The sequence below is a fragment of the Podarcis tiliguerta genome, assembly GCF_965153285.1.
Source record: "Podarcis tiliguerta genome assembly, chromosome: 5".
NCBI lineage: Eukaryota > Metazoa > Chordata > Lepidosauria > Squamata > Lacertidae > Podarcis > Podarcis tiliguerta.
In genome coordinates this window covers 41,051,596-41,070,740 of record NC_139538.1, presented here as the reverse complement: position 1 = coordinate 41,070,740, position 19,145 = coordinate 41,051,596, and the positions used below count along the sequence as shown (strand labels likewise).

Below are 19,145 nucleotides of genomic sequence, written 5' to 3'. Positions count from 1 at the left end.
GACTGAGCCAGCATATTCTGGAGTTGACAATGTTTAGGGAGCCCCTCCGGCGGGGGGGTGGGGGTGGGGAGGAGAGAGCTCTGCTCATAGCTCTTGGCATTTATTTATTGTATAGAACGTGCTTTCCATTTCTTCAAAGCAACTTTCTGACATCCTCATTGTGTAAGACGCTTAACTGAAACGGCATCAGTTGCAGAGCATTACATAACACAAAGACGTCCGTCAGCACGAGACTTTTCTCCTTGGGAAAGTCCGTCAACTGCTGCACACAACCCCCATTTATTTCAATTGAGTTTTGTGCCGCATTGGAATGAATGGATATTGTGCTCAGCAAGAATACCTGGGAAAACAGCACCTTGTGACTGCTGGCAACCTCACCGGCAAAGCTGTTGCATTTTGGCTGCCTTTCTCATCCCAGGGGTCAGTGGCAGAGTTCCCCCCCCTCCCCCACCCCCAAAAAGTGAGAAAGATTATTACAAAGGAAGATTGGGTTCTCAGTCTTTTAAAAACTCTTTAATCTTTGGACATATATTTTCTAAGTGTACCGTTGGCAATGATTTTACAATCATTTCTTCACATGAAATCAATCCATCATAGCTAGGGAGGAAAGTTAGCTATCGGTTTTTCCTTATTGTGTCAACACACTTTGGCTAGGTTCCATCCGCCAATTAAAGCAGAGTATTTAGATTTAAGCTGATTTATCCCCATTGATTTCAATGGGATGGAACTGGATGAAAGCCAGTGCAACTGATTCGTGGGATCCTCAGGCTGCCTCGGGCACAAAACCCAACAGTGGCTCTTGCCAGAGAGGACAGCTGGCTACCAGCCACTTCCTAAGCTGGATTTGCAGTCCGAATGCAGAGAGGTGTTTGCAAGCAGCTGCTCTTTGCTAGTGAGAAATATGGCTCTTTTGGACTGGGGCTCAGCCAGGCATGTCCAGCTTTGGATAGGGAGCACAAGGTCAACAGACACGAACAGCAGCCGACTCTCCTTGCCCCTTAGCTAAGGCAGCACTGTAACAACTTGGCCTTGTTTCTTGTGTTATGAATTGGGGGTGGGGAACAGGCTATATGCTAGAACACTCCTAACTCCTGGACCCAGCAAGTGTTAAAGCATAAGCCAGACTAGCTTCCTCTTGAGGCGATAGCACGGGCAATGGGCCATTATGGGGAACAAAGGAAAGGGGTTCTGTGCAAGATGGCAAGTGGGTGGTGCCCCTCCCCCAACTCGTGGGTACTTAGAAGGACAAAGGCAGAGTGGAGGGCAGAGAGTTGTAGTGATGTGAACTAGAAGCAAAGCTGCAAGCTGGAAAGGGAGAGATGCAGAGAAATGATTGATTTCTGCTGGATGCCAAGGCTGTGGTTATGAGGAAAAACAAGACCTTCTTGGGGTGTTGATGCTGTGAACCCCTCTATCACAGGCTCAGGTTGTATATGTGTGTAAATAAACCATATATCATAAAGACACCACAGTCTCTGCCTTGCCTCATTTCCAAAGGAAACACAAACCCTGGAAACTCTGGAATCCTGCGCCGCTCTGAGATTGGGGTGGCATGAAACACTGAGCTTCCAGAGATGTGAAGATCTTAAGCTGTTTCTAAGGACAGTTTGTTCAGTGTTTGAAGCCACATTTGCAGAATGTCTGTGTTATAGCGCATTAAGGAACAGAAGCCAAGATGCTGTCTTGTAAGTTGGGGTGGGAGGGATGTAAGCTCAGCGGCAGAGCATCTGCCTGCATGCAAAAGGTCCCAGGTTCAATCCCTGGCATCTCCAGGTAGAGCTTGGAGAGCATCCCTGCCTGAAACCCTGGAGAGCTACAGCCAATCGGTGCAGACACTCCTGAGTTAGATGGACCAATGGTCAGACTCTCAAAGGCAGATTCCTATTTCCTAAGTCTGGCAGCAGAGACGGGCTTTCAGAAGAAATGCTGCTGCTGCTGCTGCTGCTGCTGCTGCTGGGCATTTTTACCCAGTGGGTCCCTATTCTACTAAAATACCCAGTCTCTACTCAGGAGCCAGCCTCACCCAGGACTCTAAACTTTGCCCCTTTTCCTGTAGCAGGAAGCACAGGATGCATCTCTCAACCAGCCCAAGGAGGAAGGAAGCAGAAACCGGAGCCTTTGAAAGAAACTGCAGCCTCGGGTACAATAGGAGCATCCAGGAGGAGTGCATTAGCTGATTTATAAAGCTGGTAGTGGTAGTGGTAGCAAGAGCATTTTGCAAACACGCTTGTGGCACACTTGTGTCCATCTATCTCCAAGAGCAGTGCCCACCTCATGCTCCATGGCTCTGCAATGCCCAGAGCAAAAGACCGAAGATCTCTCTCTAGCACTGGGCCCAGAGACAGAATGCAGCAGAGTGGCTTCTCGTCTGTCCCTTTTCCTGAGCCAGGGCAGCTCAAGGGTCCTACTGGGGAGGTCACAGCTTCTTAAAATCCTCCAGAGCCATTCTAGCCGCATTGCGCCCTGCCGCTCCCATGACACCTCCTCCTGGGAAGAAAAGGGAGATGTTGCAAGAATAGGGTGGGCAGCTTAACCAGGTCCACAGCCAGCAAGCCAAAGGGTAGAACTCTGGTGGGTATTTGCCACTGGGAATCCTTGAACCCAGCTCACTCACCCCCTAGCAGGGCAGGAATAGGAAGGGACCAAAATTCCTCACAGCAAGAACCCAGAGAAGGGAGAGCACCTCCTTTCCTTCCCCTTCTTAGCTGTGTCGTAAGAAAGCATTCAAACAACCTAAGAATGCCCCACAGAGAAGATTCACAATCCAGTCCCAAGCCAGTATTAGCCAGGAGGGAGGAGGTTGAAGACGAGGCAGGGAATGTCTCCAATTATCCTTCCAGACACCAAAAGCTCTACCTATCCCAGGCAGACCCAAGCCAAAGCCACTGACATAGCACATAAAATATGTGCTTGCATTTGATGTACATGTTGAATTTTGCTTGTTTTGTTTTAAATAGAAGCTATGGGGCAGAGGGTCAGTGGTGTTAACCCTTTCTCCTGTCACAGTGAAAAACCCCTTCTTGAGGTGAAGTAAAAGAGAGGAGAGGAGGAGTTTCATTGGAATTTGCAGCACAGGGGGAAAGGTTAGCACAGACAAATGTCTGCCCTTTACAGCAGGGGTGGGAAACCCCTTTGAGCCCAACCTTCTGAGGAGGGTCACATTCCAAGAGTGGGCGGGGCAAAAGGCTGAAGTGGGCGGGGCAAAAGGCAAAACTGAAATGTAAAGAAATACATTGAAAAATTAAACAAGCAGGCTTACATACACATGCAGGATCTTTAAGAGTAAAAAAACAGCAGCAGTTTGCACCCATTCCAGGGTGGGGCACCCATGGAGGGCCCTCTCTCTCTTGTCCTTGGGCAAAGGTCTTCTGCTCCTCTCCCCAGAGGCACAGCCTGAGACCCAGCTCTAGAGACACCTTAGAGGAGCATGGCAAACTCACCCCACAGTGATGCTGCGTCCAGTGGGCTTTTAGGGAAATGTGGACCAGGAATGCAACCAGACACCCCACCCTCCTCCCTGGTCCTCTCTAGCCATCCCCTTCCCACCGAGGCCAGGCTCTCTCCCTCGTTGTTGCAGCAGCAGCACAGACACGCCTTGTCTGGCCTTGCGCTGCCCCCACCAGATACGTACCGGGATGGGCGCCGCTTCCACAGAGGTAGAGGCCTTCCACTGGAGAGCGGTAGCTGGAATAGGAAGGCACTGGCCGGGCAAAATACAGCTGGTCCAGAGACATCGCTCCATGGAATATGTTCTGAAAACCAGAGACAGCATCAGACAAGGTAGCTGGGAAGCAGAAGTCCCTGTCTCTGCTTCCCAGTACAAAAGGAGTCGAGAAGTGGAGGCTGGGAGATGGGAGGCAGCTGGGGCAGAAGTCTGTGTGGGTGTTAAAACTCATCTGCAACATCTAAGCCGTATCAGTGAGTTTGGGGAGGTTGGCCTGGAAGGGCATGGCAAGGCAAAGCTGGGCAGGAGAGTCTATGGGCAGAGATTCTCAGCCAATACATACCCCACCAGGTAGGCCAAAGATCCGCTCAAGGTCTGGAGGCGTCAGGACATCCCTGCCGACGACAGAGGCCTTGAACCCAGGGGCGTAGGCTTCAACACAATCAAAGACTACAAAGGGAAGAGATGCCACATGGGAAAGACTGAGAGTTGCCTCAAGGAAGGCTAAGTATTAAGTCACCCAGGATCCACACACCCCCAAAAAACACCTGGTTTTCTGACAGGGATTCAACTGGAATTTCAGCACCCAAGAGTCACTAAGACTAGACAATCACACTTAGGCACCATGGAGAAATCCCTTCTCAGCTGACCCTGCACATTGGTTTCCAGCCACCCCTGAGACTCATGGAAGAGCAGTGGGCAACATCTAGACCCAGAGAAGATTGTGCTACACAGTTTTAAGCAGGAGGGTTCTCTCCCCAAAGAGAAGGGGTGCGAAGGATAGGGAAGAAGGGTGTGCAAATGGGAGACATGGCCCAAAGGAGTAAGGTTTGGGGTGGTGGCAAGCCTTCCCAAGAATGGAAAATTCTCCCCTTTCTTGAGAGGCAGCGCAAAACCACCATTGCTCCTGCCAGTCCTCCGTGCAAAGGCTGTACCTCGGTCAGCATAGTCCTCACGCTCACGGTCGTCCCATTGCTTCCCTCCGGCCAGTGTGTAGGGGGTGTACTGAGTGAAGAGAGAGACGACGTGGCAGCCCGGCGGAGCCAGTGTGGGGTCCAGGGCAGACGGGATGCACAGTTCAATCATGGGCCTGGAACGGCAGAGAGAGGCCAAGCAGGAACCCTTGGGGTCAAGTCCAGAAGAACCTCAGTGCAGCTGCTTCAGCCCTACTGAACTTTCCATCTAGCACCAGCAAAGCTTCCAGCAGTGACTCTACTCTGGCTGTAGACCTGCAGGTATCGCAAAATGCAGGGTTGGATGTTGTGGATGTTGCTGGACTCTCCCACCAACCCTGACTAATGGCCATGCTGGCTGGAGATGATGGGAGTTGGAGTCCAGCAATTTCTGGAGGGCCACCATCACTGTTGCAGTAGAAGGGGATGTAAGGGGGACACATATTTAGAAGAGAAGATGGCCACAAGCCTGGAAATAACTCATTGAAAAGACCCGTAGTATGTAGAGCGATAACAATGCAGGATAATGCTGCATACTTCCTACTTGCTTGGTGCTGATCTTGCAAAAATAAAAAAAGGTTTTGAGCAATGGTTATTCCCATAAACTAATACAGTAAACGTTGAGGAGGGAATCACTGTATTTGTGACAGATGTGGCCCAGGGCTTGGGAGTGTTGAATCTGAAAGATGCAGCTTTCCATTTTCCAGCTTAATCTAACATGTTGTTAAGAAAAAGATGCTTAAAGCCCAAGGATGCAATTCTATGCACATATGTCTAGGAGTAAGTAAAATTAAGCTCAGTGGAACTGAGCATGCACGCATGTTTATTTGTTTTCTGTACAATGGACACTATAAGAGGTTGAACTCCAAGGTGAACTGCAAGAGGGAATGTAATTTATATTCTGCTCTTAAAGGGCTGAACAAATGATAATAACCAGAGCGACACGGGGGGGGGGGGTGCAGACACCTAGCAGAGCCTTTTGCTGTTTTAGGGAGTTTGCAACGGAAGGCAGAGCAAAACGGTTGCCAAAAGCCGGCGATGCAGGAGGTGCATCTAAATGAAAGTGTCTGCCCTGCACTCGTCCCTGGGGCAGATGGCTGGCAGACACTCCAGCTAATTGTGTGTGTAGGAAACAGTGCTTCCCAAAGCACACACAGGATTATAAATATGCTGGAGAAGAACTTGACAATATCCATTTGTTTTTCGAGAAGAGGAGTTTTATCTCATTAGACCAGAATCGTATCATGGTAAGGTCTTGAGACTAGGAACTATGCCAGAACGAGGCTGCTGTGAGCAATGTGGGTTTCTGCAGCGGTCAGCTCTCCTCTGCAATTTTTACATTTCCTCTCCCTTCTTACAGCTGATCTCCGCTTGGGCTTTGGCAACAACAAGGGAGACAAATCTGGGCTCTTCTGATTCGCAAACAAGTGCAGTGTTAGGAAACAGGACATGAGGCCCTGGGTCACTCAGGGGGCTTGCCTGGCAGGGCTTTACAGATGCAAGAAAGCAGCAACCAGGGTCCATTCACAGCTGTTTGACACGAGACAAGAGCCCCTTCTAACTCAGTTTTAAGCACACTCTTTCCCTTAGCTGTTCTTGTTCCTTGGCTAGGATGGGGCCAATTTTAGCCAAAGGATTCCCCATTCTGCCCACCTGTGCCAGTCAGTCCTTGCAGGGATTAGCATTCCCACTCATACCTGCTTGACGGTCTCCCCTGGCAGGCATCCTCAAAGGCCTGGTGCAAGAGCTGTATGTCTTCACAGTTGAGGTGGATGGAGCACTGGTGATGGGGCAAGGGGCAGCCATCCCTGGCATTGGGGGCCGCTCGGAAATCAGGCAACCGATCCACAGCCACTGTGGACAGAAGGAACGGAGGTTGAGGCTGGACAGGGGGGATGTCAGGGGAGGGGCAAAGGGGGCCCAAGGCCCAAGTCTTTTGTGCTAAGCCCCACAACTCCCACCTCTTCCCCCTCGTTTTCAATACTTGGACTACTGCAATGCGCTGTTTGTGGGGCTACCTTTGAAGGTGACCTGGAAACTACAATTAATCCAAAATATGGCAGCTAGACTGGTGACTGAGAGTGGCCGCCGAGACCACATAACACTGGACTTGAAAGACCTACATTGGCTCCCAGGACGTTTCCAAGCACAATTCAAAGTGTTGGTGCTGACCTTCAAAGCCCTAAACGGTCTTGGCCCAGTATACCTGAAGGAGTGTCTCCACCCCCATCGTCCAGCCCGGACACTGAGGTCCAGCTCTGAGGGCCTTCTGGGGGTTCCTTCACTGCAAGAATTCTCAGTAGTGGCGCCCGCCCTGTGGAACGCCTCCCATCCAATGTCAAGGAAATAAACAACTATCTGACTTTTAGAAGACATCTGAAAGCAGCCCTGTTTAGAGAAGTTTTAAATGTTTGATCTTTAATCGTGTTTTTAATATTCTGTTGGGAGCTGTCCAGAGTGGCTGGGGAAACCTAGCCAGATGGGCGGGGTATAAATAATAAATTATTATTACTTTGCTTTCAGGCCACCTGGGCCTCTGCGTGGTACAGTGCCAGTGAGACCCCAGCCACTCATGATCTTCATTCCGGCTGGGCAAAAACAAGAAGGATGTAAAGTAAGGCTGAGGGTGCATTCTGGGAGGAGTCCCAAGGACACTTGAGGGCCTGCAATTCCCCACCCCTGCTCTGCCTCCACGCACATTTGTGTGGTGGACCTGCTTTCAAGTTCTAAAAGCAATGTCCCCATTTCCAAATAAAGCACAAACACCCTCTGTGGTGTCAGAGTGGCTTGCCTTTTGGTGCAAGAGGGAGGTGCACTTTTTAGCACATTGCACCGAATTTATTATAGTGCGTCCGGGTGCAGCTGCATGAACTCATTGTTATTTTATAGCCAAGTGGTATTTGGATTTATTAACAGCCTCTCCAGGAAAGCGGGAAAGAGCAGGCAGGCCAGTCATCTGTGAGAAGGGGAGCATCCAGTCCCTCTGCCCTGGCTGGATATATGCCCCCCTGCCACCAACACACTACCAGCAAGGAAACAGCAGGGGAAGGGGGGGGGAAGGCTACCAACCACTTCTTTGATTATTAAGAGGTTTTAGGAGAAAGCTGCATAAATATTCACGGGGAGGGGAGAGCAGGGTGAACCCAGGGCTCTTATGGAAGGGAAAATGGCAGCCCTGGAGTCTTGCTTCCCCAATTCTTCCCTCTATTCTCCCAGCAGCCAGCTTGGGCATTTTATTGGGAAGGCATAGACCACATCATTATGTTTCCAGCCACCACCACCCTTGGAAGCCTTGCGAATGCTGCAGGGGAGGGACCCTGAGCAACATCAGGGAAAGGGGTGTTTCTAGGACTAAGGTGAAACTGATGCCCCCTTGTTATGTTTGCTATTGAATGTTGCATGTTGTTTAAGCAATCTTGTTATATTTATTGTATCGAAATACATTTTTTAAAAAAATGTTATTACATTTGCTATTGTTTTGCTGTTGTGATGGAATTGTTTTTGTAGTGTTTGCTTGAAATGCAGTCCTGTTTTCTTTGTTATTATCCGCTTTGAGCATGATTTTGGGTGGGGGCAAGCGGAGGGAAGAGACATACAAATGAATGAACCTGCTCCTTGAAACCTTCTTGAAAAACCACCCATTAGTAGTGTTGCTGCTCCCTCTACTGGCCACACATGGTGCTGCTGGCCTCACTTGATCCCAAGGTCCATGTTTGCATCTACTGCCCTTGGGCAAGACATTGAAAGACTTCCGTTCTCTTCCACAAGTAAATGCTCACGTTCTTCATCCACAGGGTGACTCTTCTCCTGCCTGCTGTTTGCAGGACCATGGAAGTGCAGAACCTTTGCATGTAAGCATCTGGCTCACTTTGCCTCCATGAAATACTCACCATTGATCTTGGTGACTGGAGAGCGTGAGTCAAACTGGGAGATTCTCTGGACAAATTCCGGGGGCAGCTGCTCCTAGAGAGAAGAGCCAAACACAGAATGAGCTCCTGGGATATAGTTTGGTATCTGGAAGAAAACTGGAGGTTAAACTGCTCTCTCTCTCTCTCACTCACTCACTCACTCACACACACACACATACACACTTTAACAGCTGGTAATCAGTCCCCCAAAGGGGTGTTGCTGTCCTAGCATCCTAGGCAGCCAGTTCATTGCCTCTGATTCCAATGCTAATAATAATAATAACAACAATAAATAATATATTTCAACATTTCACACACACACACTATATAATTTTTTAATTAAATTTTCTGTTTTACAATTTAAAGTACTAAAGTACTGATTTTTACATCCTTAAGTTATCAGTGACTTCCCTTTTTTACAAAAACTATACCATTCAGTATTCCATTACTACATCCATCAAAACTTATCTACACTGTTGAATTTATCTTAATGCTGCCAGCGTTTTCAGCTGTACACAGTTATTTTCCATATATTAAATAAACACTTTCCAATCTTCTCTAAACGTATGTTATTCTTGTTCTCCTATTCCATATGTTAAGTTTGCAAGCTGCACATATTCTGTCAATTTAAGTTGTCCTTCTTCATTGGTTGGGACCTTGCTCATTTTCCATTTTGGGGCTAACAAAACATGGGCCGCAGTAGTGGCATACATAAATAACCTTTTTTGACACCTGGGAATTTCAGTCTGAATTATCCCCAACAGAAAAGATACTGGGGGTTTTTTCCCCTGAAAAGTACTTTTGAACATTTTTTTCAATTCATTATTTATCATTTTCCAATACTTTTTTACAAGTCCACCAATAATAATAATACATTTCTTGTACCCCACCCATCTGACTGGGCGGTTTCCAATGAAATATAAAGGAACACACCAAAACATCAAAAGCTAATAATAATAATCTACTTATGAAGGCAGCACTCCCAGACAGTACCTCCCCCACCTCCCCGAACACAGCAGACCAGAGAGCCCTGAAGTGTTTTTAAGGTAGGGTGGCTCAAAGTGGTCCAATATTAGATTAAACATTAAATTTGAGAGGGTTTCCCAGCTGTACTGAAAACACATAGTTCATTGATATTATGGAAGAGTAGGAGAAACCAGAAGCACACTGTTTGGGACTCAGCTTCTTCACTCTCATCCTCAACTCTCCCTCCCTCTCTCTCCATGCTTTCAGTCTCTGGTCAGCTCAGTTCCTCCTTTCACAGCAACACTCTGGTTTGCAGGTACAGAAAGCAAGACGGTGCAACTGAATACTGAGTTGTAGAAACTGGGCTTTCTCAGTTAGCTTGGACCAGAACAGCAGTATATTTTGCTCGATCATTCCTAGGTGAGGGCTCAGCCCACTGGCAAATCTTAAAGGGGGTGTCTCTAGCCCCCGCTGCTCCCCACTCATCTAGGGTATCTGTAATTGTCCCTCAAGGACCAGAGTGCAAATAGACCTACCTTACATCCTTTGCAAGCTCTGGGCATCCTGCTGCTTGATAGGAAAAAGCAAGGAGAGTGGAAAAGTCTGGAGAATCCCCCCAAGGCTTCCCATGCTATGCCAAGGAGGAGGACTCACCTGAGGAGTCAATTCCAGAAAGGTGAGCTGCGGAGATGCATTTGACAGGACCAGGCGGCTCTTCACTTCTGTTCCGTCCTGGAGGCAAACACCTTGCGCCTTCCCATCTGAGCTCAGAAGAATCTGAGCAACAGCCTGCAGGGTTGAGAAGAGGGATAATTAAATGGGAGTAAAAATGCTTCCTGGAGAAAGCTAATTCGCACTTGCCCCATATCAACAAGATACCAGCAGGGATAGGAAGGACCCCGGCTTCAGCTTCTCATCCTCCCCACAAAAATCTCCAGAGATGCCAACATCACTGTCATTTTGGAGGGTGTCATTTTGCCTCTGTCTTCTGGTGCATGCCAAACGTGGCATCCCATTGGAACAAAGCGATTGCATTCACTGCTCCAGGAAAATCACCAGGGCGTTTTGTGGACCAGAGTCTGCTGAAGCACAATTCACGGAGAGGTTTGCCTCTATCCATTTGGGTCTGAATAGAGACAATGATTTCCTGTCCCGCCACAGACGTTAATTAACTCAGCTTTGCCGAGTTTTGTCACCTCACACTGCAGTTGCAAACGGGCACTACACTGACTCTGTGTGCATTCTGGCTATAATTGCATTGCTTCTGCCTGCACTTTTTCTGCTTTTAATTTCCCTCTGGCCTCGCTGCTTTCAAGGCTCTCGCCTTCATTTGTAAATATGTATGTCGCAGCGACTGAGGTTTAGGCTTTGTGCGTCAGATAAAGCCTTTGCCAAACTTGTCCATCTTTAAGGTGACACAAGACTCTTGATTGTTTTTGCTGCCACACAGACAAACACAGCTACCCCTCTGGGAATTGTGCCAGGATAACTTCTTTCCCCTGTGCCATCCCAGTATGTCACTATCCCTCGCACTGCACTGCTTGCCCTTCCCTGGATCCACCCACCTTCTCCGTGAAGATCTCAGCCCCGAGTGCAGTTGCAGCATTGGCCAGGGCCCGGGAAAGTGCTCCCATGCCCCCAGCCACATAGCCCCAGGCCCCCTGGCGCCCCTCCAGCTCACCCATCACATGGTGCAGAAGCACATACCTACGAGAAAGACCAAGAGTTAAGGGCTGCCATGGGCAGGGCTCAGAGCTCCCAGAGCAAAAGACAAAGCATCTCCCCGGCAGAAGCTGGCCAGGAGTGCTTGACAGGCTTGGCGCCATCTCAGCTTTCTTTACCTCCTGCTTGCATTCATCTAAGCAGGGCTCTGTTACAATGCACGGCACTTCCCCCTTCGTGCACGCTGTTATCATTAATGGCTTTATTTATTACAATATTTAATGCCCTACATTTTCAGTCCCAAAGGACCGACAAAAAAATTAAAAGCCTGGGGCGGAATTCAAAGCAGCGCTAAGGAGATCGCTCTGTCGGCGCAAGCATTTCTGCTTGTCTGATGGAACAATCTCCTCTCTCCTCCTAGAGGGGGGGGGGTTCTCCTGATCAGCCAAAGCTGATGGGAAGGGGGGGGGCAGGGAAGGAACATAAGGTAAGAGTGCAAGAAGCACCTGAACAAGAAGAAGAGTTTGGATGTGATATCCCGCTTTATCACTACCTGAAGTGGCTAACATTCTCCTTTCCCTTCTTCCCTCACAACAAACACTCTGTGAGGTGAGTGGGGCTGAGAGACTTCAAGGAAGTGTGACTGGCCCAAGGTCACCCAACAGCTGCATGTGGAGGAGCAGAGACGCGAACCTGGCTCACCAGATTACGAGTCTACCGCTCTTAACCACTATACCACACTTGCTCTCTGCTAGGCTAGACCAGACCACTGGCCCATCTAGTCCAGTATCCCCAATGCCTTTGGGAATCCTACAAGCAGGACCTGGGCACAACAGCACTGGGAAGGTGGGGAGTCCCATTGTGCTGGCAGGACTCATTGTGCTACCTTCTGCTAGTGCAGCTAGTTAGTTGAACCTGGCCCACAAAGTTCTTAAGTAAGGAATAACTCATCTCTGCTTGTGTTGAGCACTGCCCATCTGCAGACCTCTGATGGCTCTGATGGACAAGGGATGGGGAACCTGAGGCTCTTCAGATGTGGCTGGACCACAGCTCCCTTCATCCCCAACCTCTGACCACACCAGCTGGAACTGATGGGAGCTGGAGTCCAACAACATCTAGAGAGCCCCAGGTTCCCCACTTCTGCTCTGGGTATTCACATAAGCAACAGAGTTGGGGGCCAACCTGAAATGGGGAGTGGGAAGGGTGTGCACAGAGGCAGGATGGGCAAAAACCAAAGGCTGTGCGCACCTGAACAGAACCTTACCCACTGCCTGGTGTGTGCGGACCAGCCATGGCACCTATCACCGCATCTGTTGCCAGTGTTGCTTTCAGGGGCTCTGACTCAAACCACAAATCCAAAATCTGCAACAAGGTGAAAGAGGAACAGGCTCAGTATGCAACGTCTAAAGGAACCTGCCGATTGATTATAGAAGGAGCAGAAACCATTCTGATGAGAAGGAGGGATTCTGACTGGGTCATGAAGTGGTTTTTACCTTGGAAATGGGGGCCGTCAGAACCTGATAATATTGCGGAAGCTGTTTCCCCAGAGTAAAGCCTGGCAAAAAGGAAAACAGGGGTCCGGTGTAGTTCAAATACAGAGCCAGAGGTTAAAAAGCATCCCTGAACCTCTGTCAGTCCCTAACAAAAGGTTTAACCAGGTGAGCATTGCTTCTCCCGCTGGTCAGGCAAGCAGCTGAGCCAAGTCAAAGAATGAGCCTTGCTGGAACAAACAAATGGTCTATCAAATTCAGCATCACCTTTGTCACAGTGGACAACCAGATGTCTCTGAGAAGTCCACGAAGACAGCAGCCCTCTGCCACTATTGCCCCTCCAAGCACACTGCCTGGGGGGTTGTTCCGGTTGTAAACAACCTGTGTTTAGAGCAACAAAGGGCTGGTAGAGAGATAAATGAAGGGTAGGGTTGAGAAACCTGCTAAACTTCAGACACCGTTGAACTCTAATTCCCATCAGGCCCAGGCACCATGACCAATGGTCAGGGATTATGGGCCCACAGGTTGACCCATCACCAGCATAGGGTAACACATATAGAGGTTCTGACGCACCGTCAACATCTGGGGTCTCCAATGCGGCACTCACAAGCACCACAGGAGGTACAGACACCCCCTGATGCCCGCCAATCTCCCTGCTCCTCCCAATTTTTATTTTTTAACAACTGAGTGTTGCTTTCATCGGATACCCTTTGGGGGGGGGCTGCTGTTTTGGCTCGTATTTAGTTGTTTTAGTTGTTTGGGGAGTGCAATTTTTCCATTTGTTTGAAGGGGAAGGCTGCGCATTGCCAATTTCTCTTTCGTGAAATGGGTATTTTGTGGTGCCCATAACAGTTCCCTAGATTTCCAAATGTGCATCTGACATCAACAAGGTTAGCTACCCCATTTTAAGTAGTTAGGTCAGAGGTTCAGTCGCACACGCATACACACACAAAATGGCCCATGAGGGAAAATCCAGTGGGCACACATTCTTGATTTAAGGCCACCCTGAGCCCAAGAATGTTGGTCTAGCCCCTCCATCCTTTACCTGCACGGATCAGGGCCCGTAAGCCTCGTAAGGCTCTGAGCTTCTGAAGAAGGGAGCCCTGGCTGAAACCAGCCACGTCCAAAGGGCAGGTATCAAGAAGAGGGTCTATGGCTGACACCAAGCGGTTCATGAATGCCTCATACTTGGGAAAGGCCTACAAAGGAAAAAGAAAACTGCTGTGTGCTGTTCTATCAGTCATGTCAAGCAGAGATTCTCCCAAGACAACAACTTCCATTTGCCAAGGGAATGTTTTCTCACAGGCCAGTTGTGAGTGTTTGGGGCCCAGTCAGTCCCTGCAGGTCTTTGGGCCCAGTTTCCTGTGCCCCGTGGCCCTGACTCATTCAACACTTTTGCCCAGGCCGATGCTACCATTAGGCAGAATGAGGAAGCTACCTAAGGCAGCTGATTTTTGCTGTCATGAAAGCAAATTATTTACTTTAATATTCAGAAGCAACTCACCCAATGGGGTGGAGATGCTACAATAGTCTCCCAGCACGTGGGTTACAAGAAGTTACAGGGAGGATGTCATGGTGTAAACACAATGGCGAAGCCAATCCAACACTCCTGCCAGTGTGTTTGCAATGTGCTGAGCCTCCCTGCTCCCCATCTTGGTAAGCAACAGCAACTCACCTGCTGGGAAGCTAGCATATTGGTTTTGGCCCACCCAGCAAGCCACTTCTATGATTAATACTATTGTATTTTTTACTGCCAGAGGGATGCTTTGGGCATTTCCCTCAGGGGCCAAATTTCCTGGCTGGGCGGGAGACTGTGTTTGACCATTCTCCCCTCCAGCAACAAAATGTCTTGGGCTGAGGAAGTTTTCCCCACAATACCTGGGCATCCTTTACAGAGAACTGAGCAATCTGGCTCTGTGTGTCAGCCATGTTGTTCCCCAGCAGCAGTGAGCGGGGGGCTTTTCCGGCCCGAGCATCCTCCAGCAGCGGTGTGTAAGAATAAGGGTCACGCGGAAGCACTTTTAAACCATGTCTCTGGAAGACAGAAGGCAGCATGGCTTCTAGGCCTGGACACAAAACATGCTGAATTATCACACACATGAGGTGAGGCAGATACAGATATAAACCGCTGGGTCCTTGGATTTTAGGAGAGGCTTCATTGTCACAGGCCCACAGGCCTCAACCAAGACCACGTTGTGAACACTGGCCTTAGAATTTGTGCCCATTGGTCATATCATTCAGAATTTTATGAACTGTGTCTGTGGGCTACTTTTAAAATGAGGCTGCATTTTAAATTGCATTTTAACCTGTATTTTAAATTGTTTTGTTTTTTTCCTATTATATTTTTACTGTAATTTTACTGGTGTTAGCCACCCTGAGCCCGGCTCTGGCCGGGGAGGGCGGGGTATAAATATTTTTTATTATTATTGATTATTATTATCAGCCAACCAAGGCTGCAGTCCCACATGCACCTACCTAACTAGAAGTGAGACCTATATGTAGTGGGACTCGCTTCTGAACAAACATGGATAGGCTTGTACCGCATGTCATCTCTCAACTTAAATGAATAAAAACCTCACCTTCTCAGCATAAACCTAGTAACTGATAGCCTTTAGATTATAAGTATTTATCTACCTCAGTGACAAATGGGATACCAAGACTGAGGGATGGAGAATGACTATTTCAGACTGTACAACTTGGGTGGCAGAGGTACTCCAGTCAGAACGTGTAGGTAGCTTAGTCATCCAAGCATATTAATTTATTAAAAGATGTAAGAGACAACACCGACCAAAGAAGAATGGCAAACCAAGTTGACGAACTATGCCGAAATGGCAAAATTAACTGAGAAGCTCAGGAATCAAGAAGAAAAGAACTTTAAAAAAGAATGGGAAAAGTTTATAATTTATTTACAAGACCACTGTAAGCAAGTTAAAACATTAGCAGGATTTTAATCACACTTGTAAATTAACAGAAAGGATGGATAATTTAGAAGGAAATTTTTTTGGATAAATACTGATAAAGGTAAAGGTACCCCTGCCCCTACGGGCCAGTCGTGTCCAATTCTAGGGTTGTGCACCCATCTCACATAAGAGGCCGGGGGCCAGCGCTGTCCGGAGACACTTCCGGGTCACGTGGCCAGCGTGACGAGGCTGCTCTGGCGAGCCAGCACCAGCGCAGCACACGGAAACGCCGTTTACCTTTCCACTATAAAGCGGTACCTATTTATCTACTTGCACTTAGGGGTGCTTTCGAACTGCTAGGTGGGCAGGAGCTGGGACCGAAAGACGGGAGCTCACCCCGCCGCGGGGATTCGAACCGCCGACCATACGATCGGCAAGTCCAAGGCACTGAGGTTTTACCCACAGCGCCACCCGCGTCCCCCAAATACTGATAGGTAGTTGTAAATATGATCATTAGGACCCATGGAGGGGATGGGGGGAAGTCAGGAGGTTCAGAGCAATCTCAATATTTGGATTTGGATTTGTTTTTGTTGTTGTTGGTGCCCCAAAAATGACAAGCAAAAATGGGCAGAAACCATGCAGGAACCCAGCAATTCGCACTGTCATTGCTCACCCTGCCCCACCAGCACAAGCAAACGGGCCATACCTTTAACTCCAGCTCTGAGTAAATCTGGGGTCTCAACAGACTGAGCAGGTAGGAGGCTCTGGAGAAGAGAAACCCTGTAGAAGAGGACATGTCAGGTGCATTGAGGAGCAGCGATCGGATGCTGCCTGGAAAAGCAGGAGGGCAGCAACCGGGAAGCACAGCTCTTACCTGGGATAATCTCCTCGGTGACTGCTGCACCTCCCACAAGGTGTCTTCTCTCCAGCACAGCTGTCTTCAAACCACCTTTCTGCAGGTAGGCAGCCTGAAGATGCAAGGAGCATCCCCTTAGCCATGAATAAGTCCCAGCTGCTTACCCCATGCCTTTTGCTGAACTTAACAATCACCAGGCAAGAAGATGGTCTTCCCCAGATGACAAGCCAGGTAGGGACCAGCAGCCCCCTCCCTCCGAGCCAATCTCTTCCCAGAGGGCCAAAAGGCCTGATGCCATGTCCCCTCAGGAGTTCTCAGTACTCACAGCCACCAGTCCATTGTGTCCTGCAAAGAGACAAGATGAGCAGCTTTGATTTGGGCCACCTCCTCCTCCCACAATTTACGTAGCCACAATGCACTTCTGTTTTTTTTAAAGGCTTCTTTAAAGTTGTTCTTTTCCAAAACTGTGTCCCACAGTCTGAAGTGAAGCATGTTTACTCGGAAGTCAACCCGACTGAGATCAATGGAGCTTTCTCTCAAATAAATGGGCAATCCCACCCACCATTCCTCCAGTTTAAAGCATCCTCCCTTTGCATAGCACACCACCAAACCATTAAGCCAGTACCGTATGTCCTGTTGGACCCAGAACCAAGGCACCAAGGTTGAAATCCTCACTAGGCCATGAAGCTCACCTTGGGTCGGTCACTGTCTCTTGGCCTATCCTACCTCACAGGGTTGTTGTGGATGGGGAGAACCATGTATGCCACCTCCTTGGGGAAAAAGGTGGGATATAAAGGCTAGATAGATAAAGAGCCCTGGGGCATCAGGTCAGAGGCCCATCTAGCAGACTGCCTAGACTGTGGATGAGCATAGCCATCACAGCTGGATGCTTCGAACAAGTCTTTTCCTCCCTATATTTGGCCAATCGTCTTTCAAAACCAACCTTCTGCTCTTTTCCAGCCTAAGACCATTCTTTGCCCACTTACTCGCAATTCTTCTCCTGCAGGAAAGTGCGCCTTCCTCTTCCTCGTGGGAAGCAGTCATGAGCACGGCCCCCGTGCTAGACTGCCCTGGGCATCTTGTTCGGGGGGGAGCACGGGGTAACCCCCACTTTTATGTTTCCCGCCTGGACCCCGGGCCCTTGCTTTTTCTGCCTGAGCCACCCACCTGCCCCTATCACGACGGCGTCGTACTCCCGCTTCAGGGAGGCTGCAGCCCCAACGTGGCACCCTCTGCAGCCCCCCGGGATCCTTAGGAGAGCAGCAGCGCGCAGCCACCGATGGGGCCTCGCGGCCATCATGACGCCTGGAAGGACTTTGCCATTCGCCTGGCGCTTCCAGTCCAGTCCCAGGGAGAAGGGGCGTGGGGCGGGGAGCTTGCAAGGAAGGAGGGGCCGAGAGGAAGAGGGAGGGCAGTGAACCGCCCCAAATGCAAAGGTCCGCAGGGAAAGGAGGAAGGAGAGGAGAGAAGGCGCGCGCTAAGTTTATTGGGGGACACATCTGCTTTCCTGGGCTGCAAGTTGCAGCTGCCTTCATCCGATGCACGAAGGGGGCCCTTATCTGGCCAAAGAAACATATGGAGAGAGTTGTGGGGAGTACTAAACAGTAAGTGCAAGAGGGCCCGAGCTGCGACGTGAGCGCGCAAAGCAGCTCCTCAGCCAGGGACGAGACAAGCAAAGCCTCGCTAATTCGGCTCCAGGCGAGCTGCCTATTTGTCTTGATCAAGAGTCAGCCTTAGAACTTGTCAACGTCAATGATCAGCTTGAAGCATGTGGAAGGCTAACCTGGCGCTCACCGAGGCGGTAAATCTGTGTCTGGGCTGCAAGAGGCGACTCAAATCGACCCTCGGTTAAAAAAAGATGGGCGTGAAATCCACCTACAAAGACACCAGGGCTTCCTTGGCTTGGCCACAGTGTTTTGTTAGATTTCTTATTTCCAGGCAGGGAGCAGCAGTCAGTCAGACTCAACAGTGAAATTCTATGCATGTTTACTCAGGGGTAAACCACTGCCATTGGTCAGGCTTATCAATTGGTGTGTTGGGCTAGGGCCTGGGAGACTAGGCTACAAATCCCTATTCAGCCATGAAGCTTTCTGGGTGACCTGGGATAAGTCACAATCTCTCAGCCTGACCTACCTCACAGGGTTGTTTTGAGGATAAAATGGAGAGGAGAATCCTGCATACCACTTTGTCCACCTTGTAGGAAAAGTGAGATATAAATGTAATGCAAATAATATAAATGTATTTTTTTCTGATACATTAGTTTTGAATTATTTTACTTATACCCCACCTTCTAAATAAAAGCACCCAGGGGAACTTAAGCATATGGAACTATATTGTGTATTGAATTGCTTACTGTTTTTGCAGTTTTCATCTTTTGTGTTTGGGTATTATGCCAATGTGGCTATAGATTGACATATTTTACTTTTAAAATGTTATGGTGCACCTTGAGCTCAAGTATGATATTGGAAAAGTGACGCAAGACTTTAAACCAAATCAAGGAACTGTGCTCAGAGCACTGCAGAGTATTTTCCCCTTGCTGAATGCGAACGCAGGCAGGCAGCCGAGATGAGAAGGGTTTCCAGTCAAGCGTTTAAAGAAATAATTAACCTCTGATATCTATTGGTATAATTATATACTACACTAGGCTGATATATCCACTATCTTATACAGTGTTTTTGGTACCAAACCATCCCTTTGCAAATAGGGATCTCTCAGAGATTGAAGAATATTTCTGCTTAGCATTTTA

The 19,145-nt window shown here is 48.9% G+C and overlaps 1 protein-coding gene across 3 annotated transcripts; it reads right to left on the bottom strand.

The window, feature by feature from the left end:
* Positions 1-491: 491 nt before the first annotated feature.
* PYROXD2 (pyridine nucleotide-disulphide oxidoreductase domain 2) lies at positions 492-17,949 on the bottom strand. Of its 3 annotated transcripts, none has more exons than XR_014512115.1 (16): positions 17,567-17,753; positions 16,725-16,744; positions 16,418-16,511; positions 16,250-16,323; positions 14,522-14,677; positions 13,689-13,842; positions 12,647-12,708; positions 12,418-12,515; positions 11,057-11,198; positions 10,146-10,280; positions 8,508-8,580; positions 6,315-6,471; positions 4,600-5,025; positions 4,008-4,114; positions 3,632-3,752; positions 492-2,487 (listed from the first exon to the last, which is right to left on the bottom strand). XR_014512115.1 is itself a non-coding variant. In XM_083443837.1 (16 exons), the coding sequence occupies exons 1-16, from the start codon at positions 17,697-17,699 to the stop codon at positions 2,417-2,419; spliced, it is 1,752 nt and encodes a 583-aa protein (XP_083299963.1). In that variant the 5' UTR covers positions 17,700-17,767; the 3' UTR covers positions 492-2,416. The 3 variants fall into 3 exon arrangements, 2 of the variants coding, with proteins under 2 accessions (XP_083299963.1, XP_083299964.1); XM_083443837.1 differs by having other exon boundaries at positions 4,600-4,754; positions 17,567-17,767; XM_083443838.1 differs by lacking the exons at positions 13,689-13,842; positions 14,522-14,677 and having other exon boundaries at positions 4,600-4,754; positions 17,567-17,949.
* Between the last annotated feature and the right edge of the window lie 1,196 nt (positions 17,950-19,145).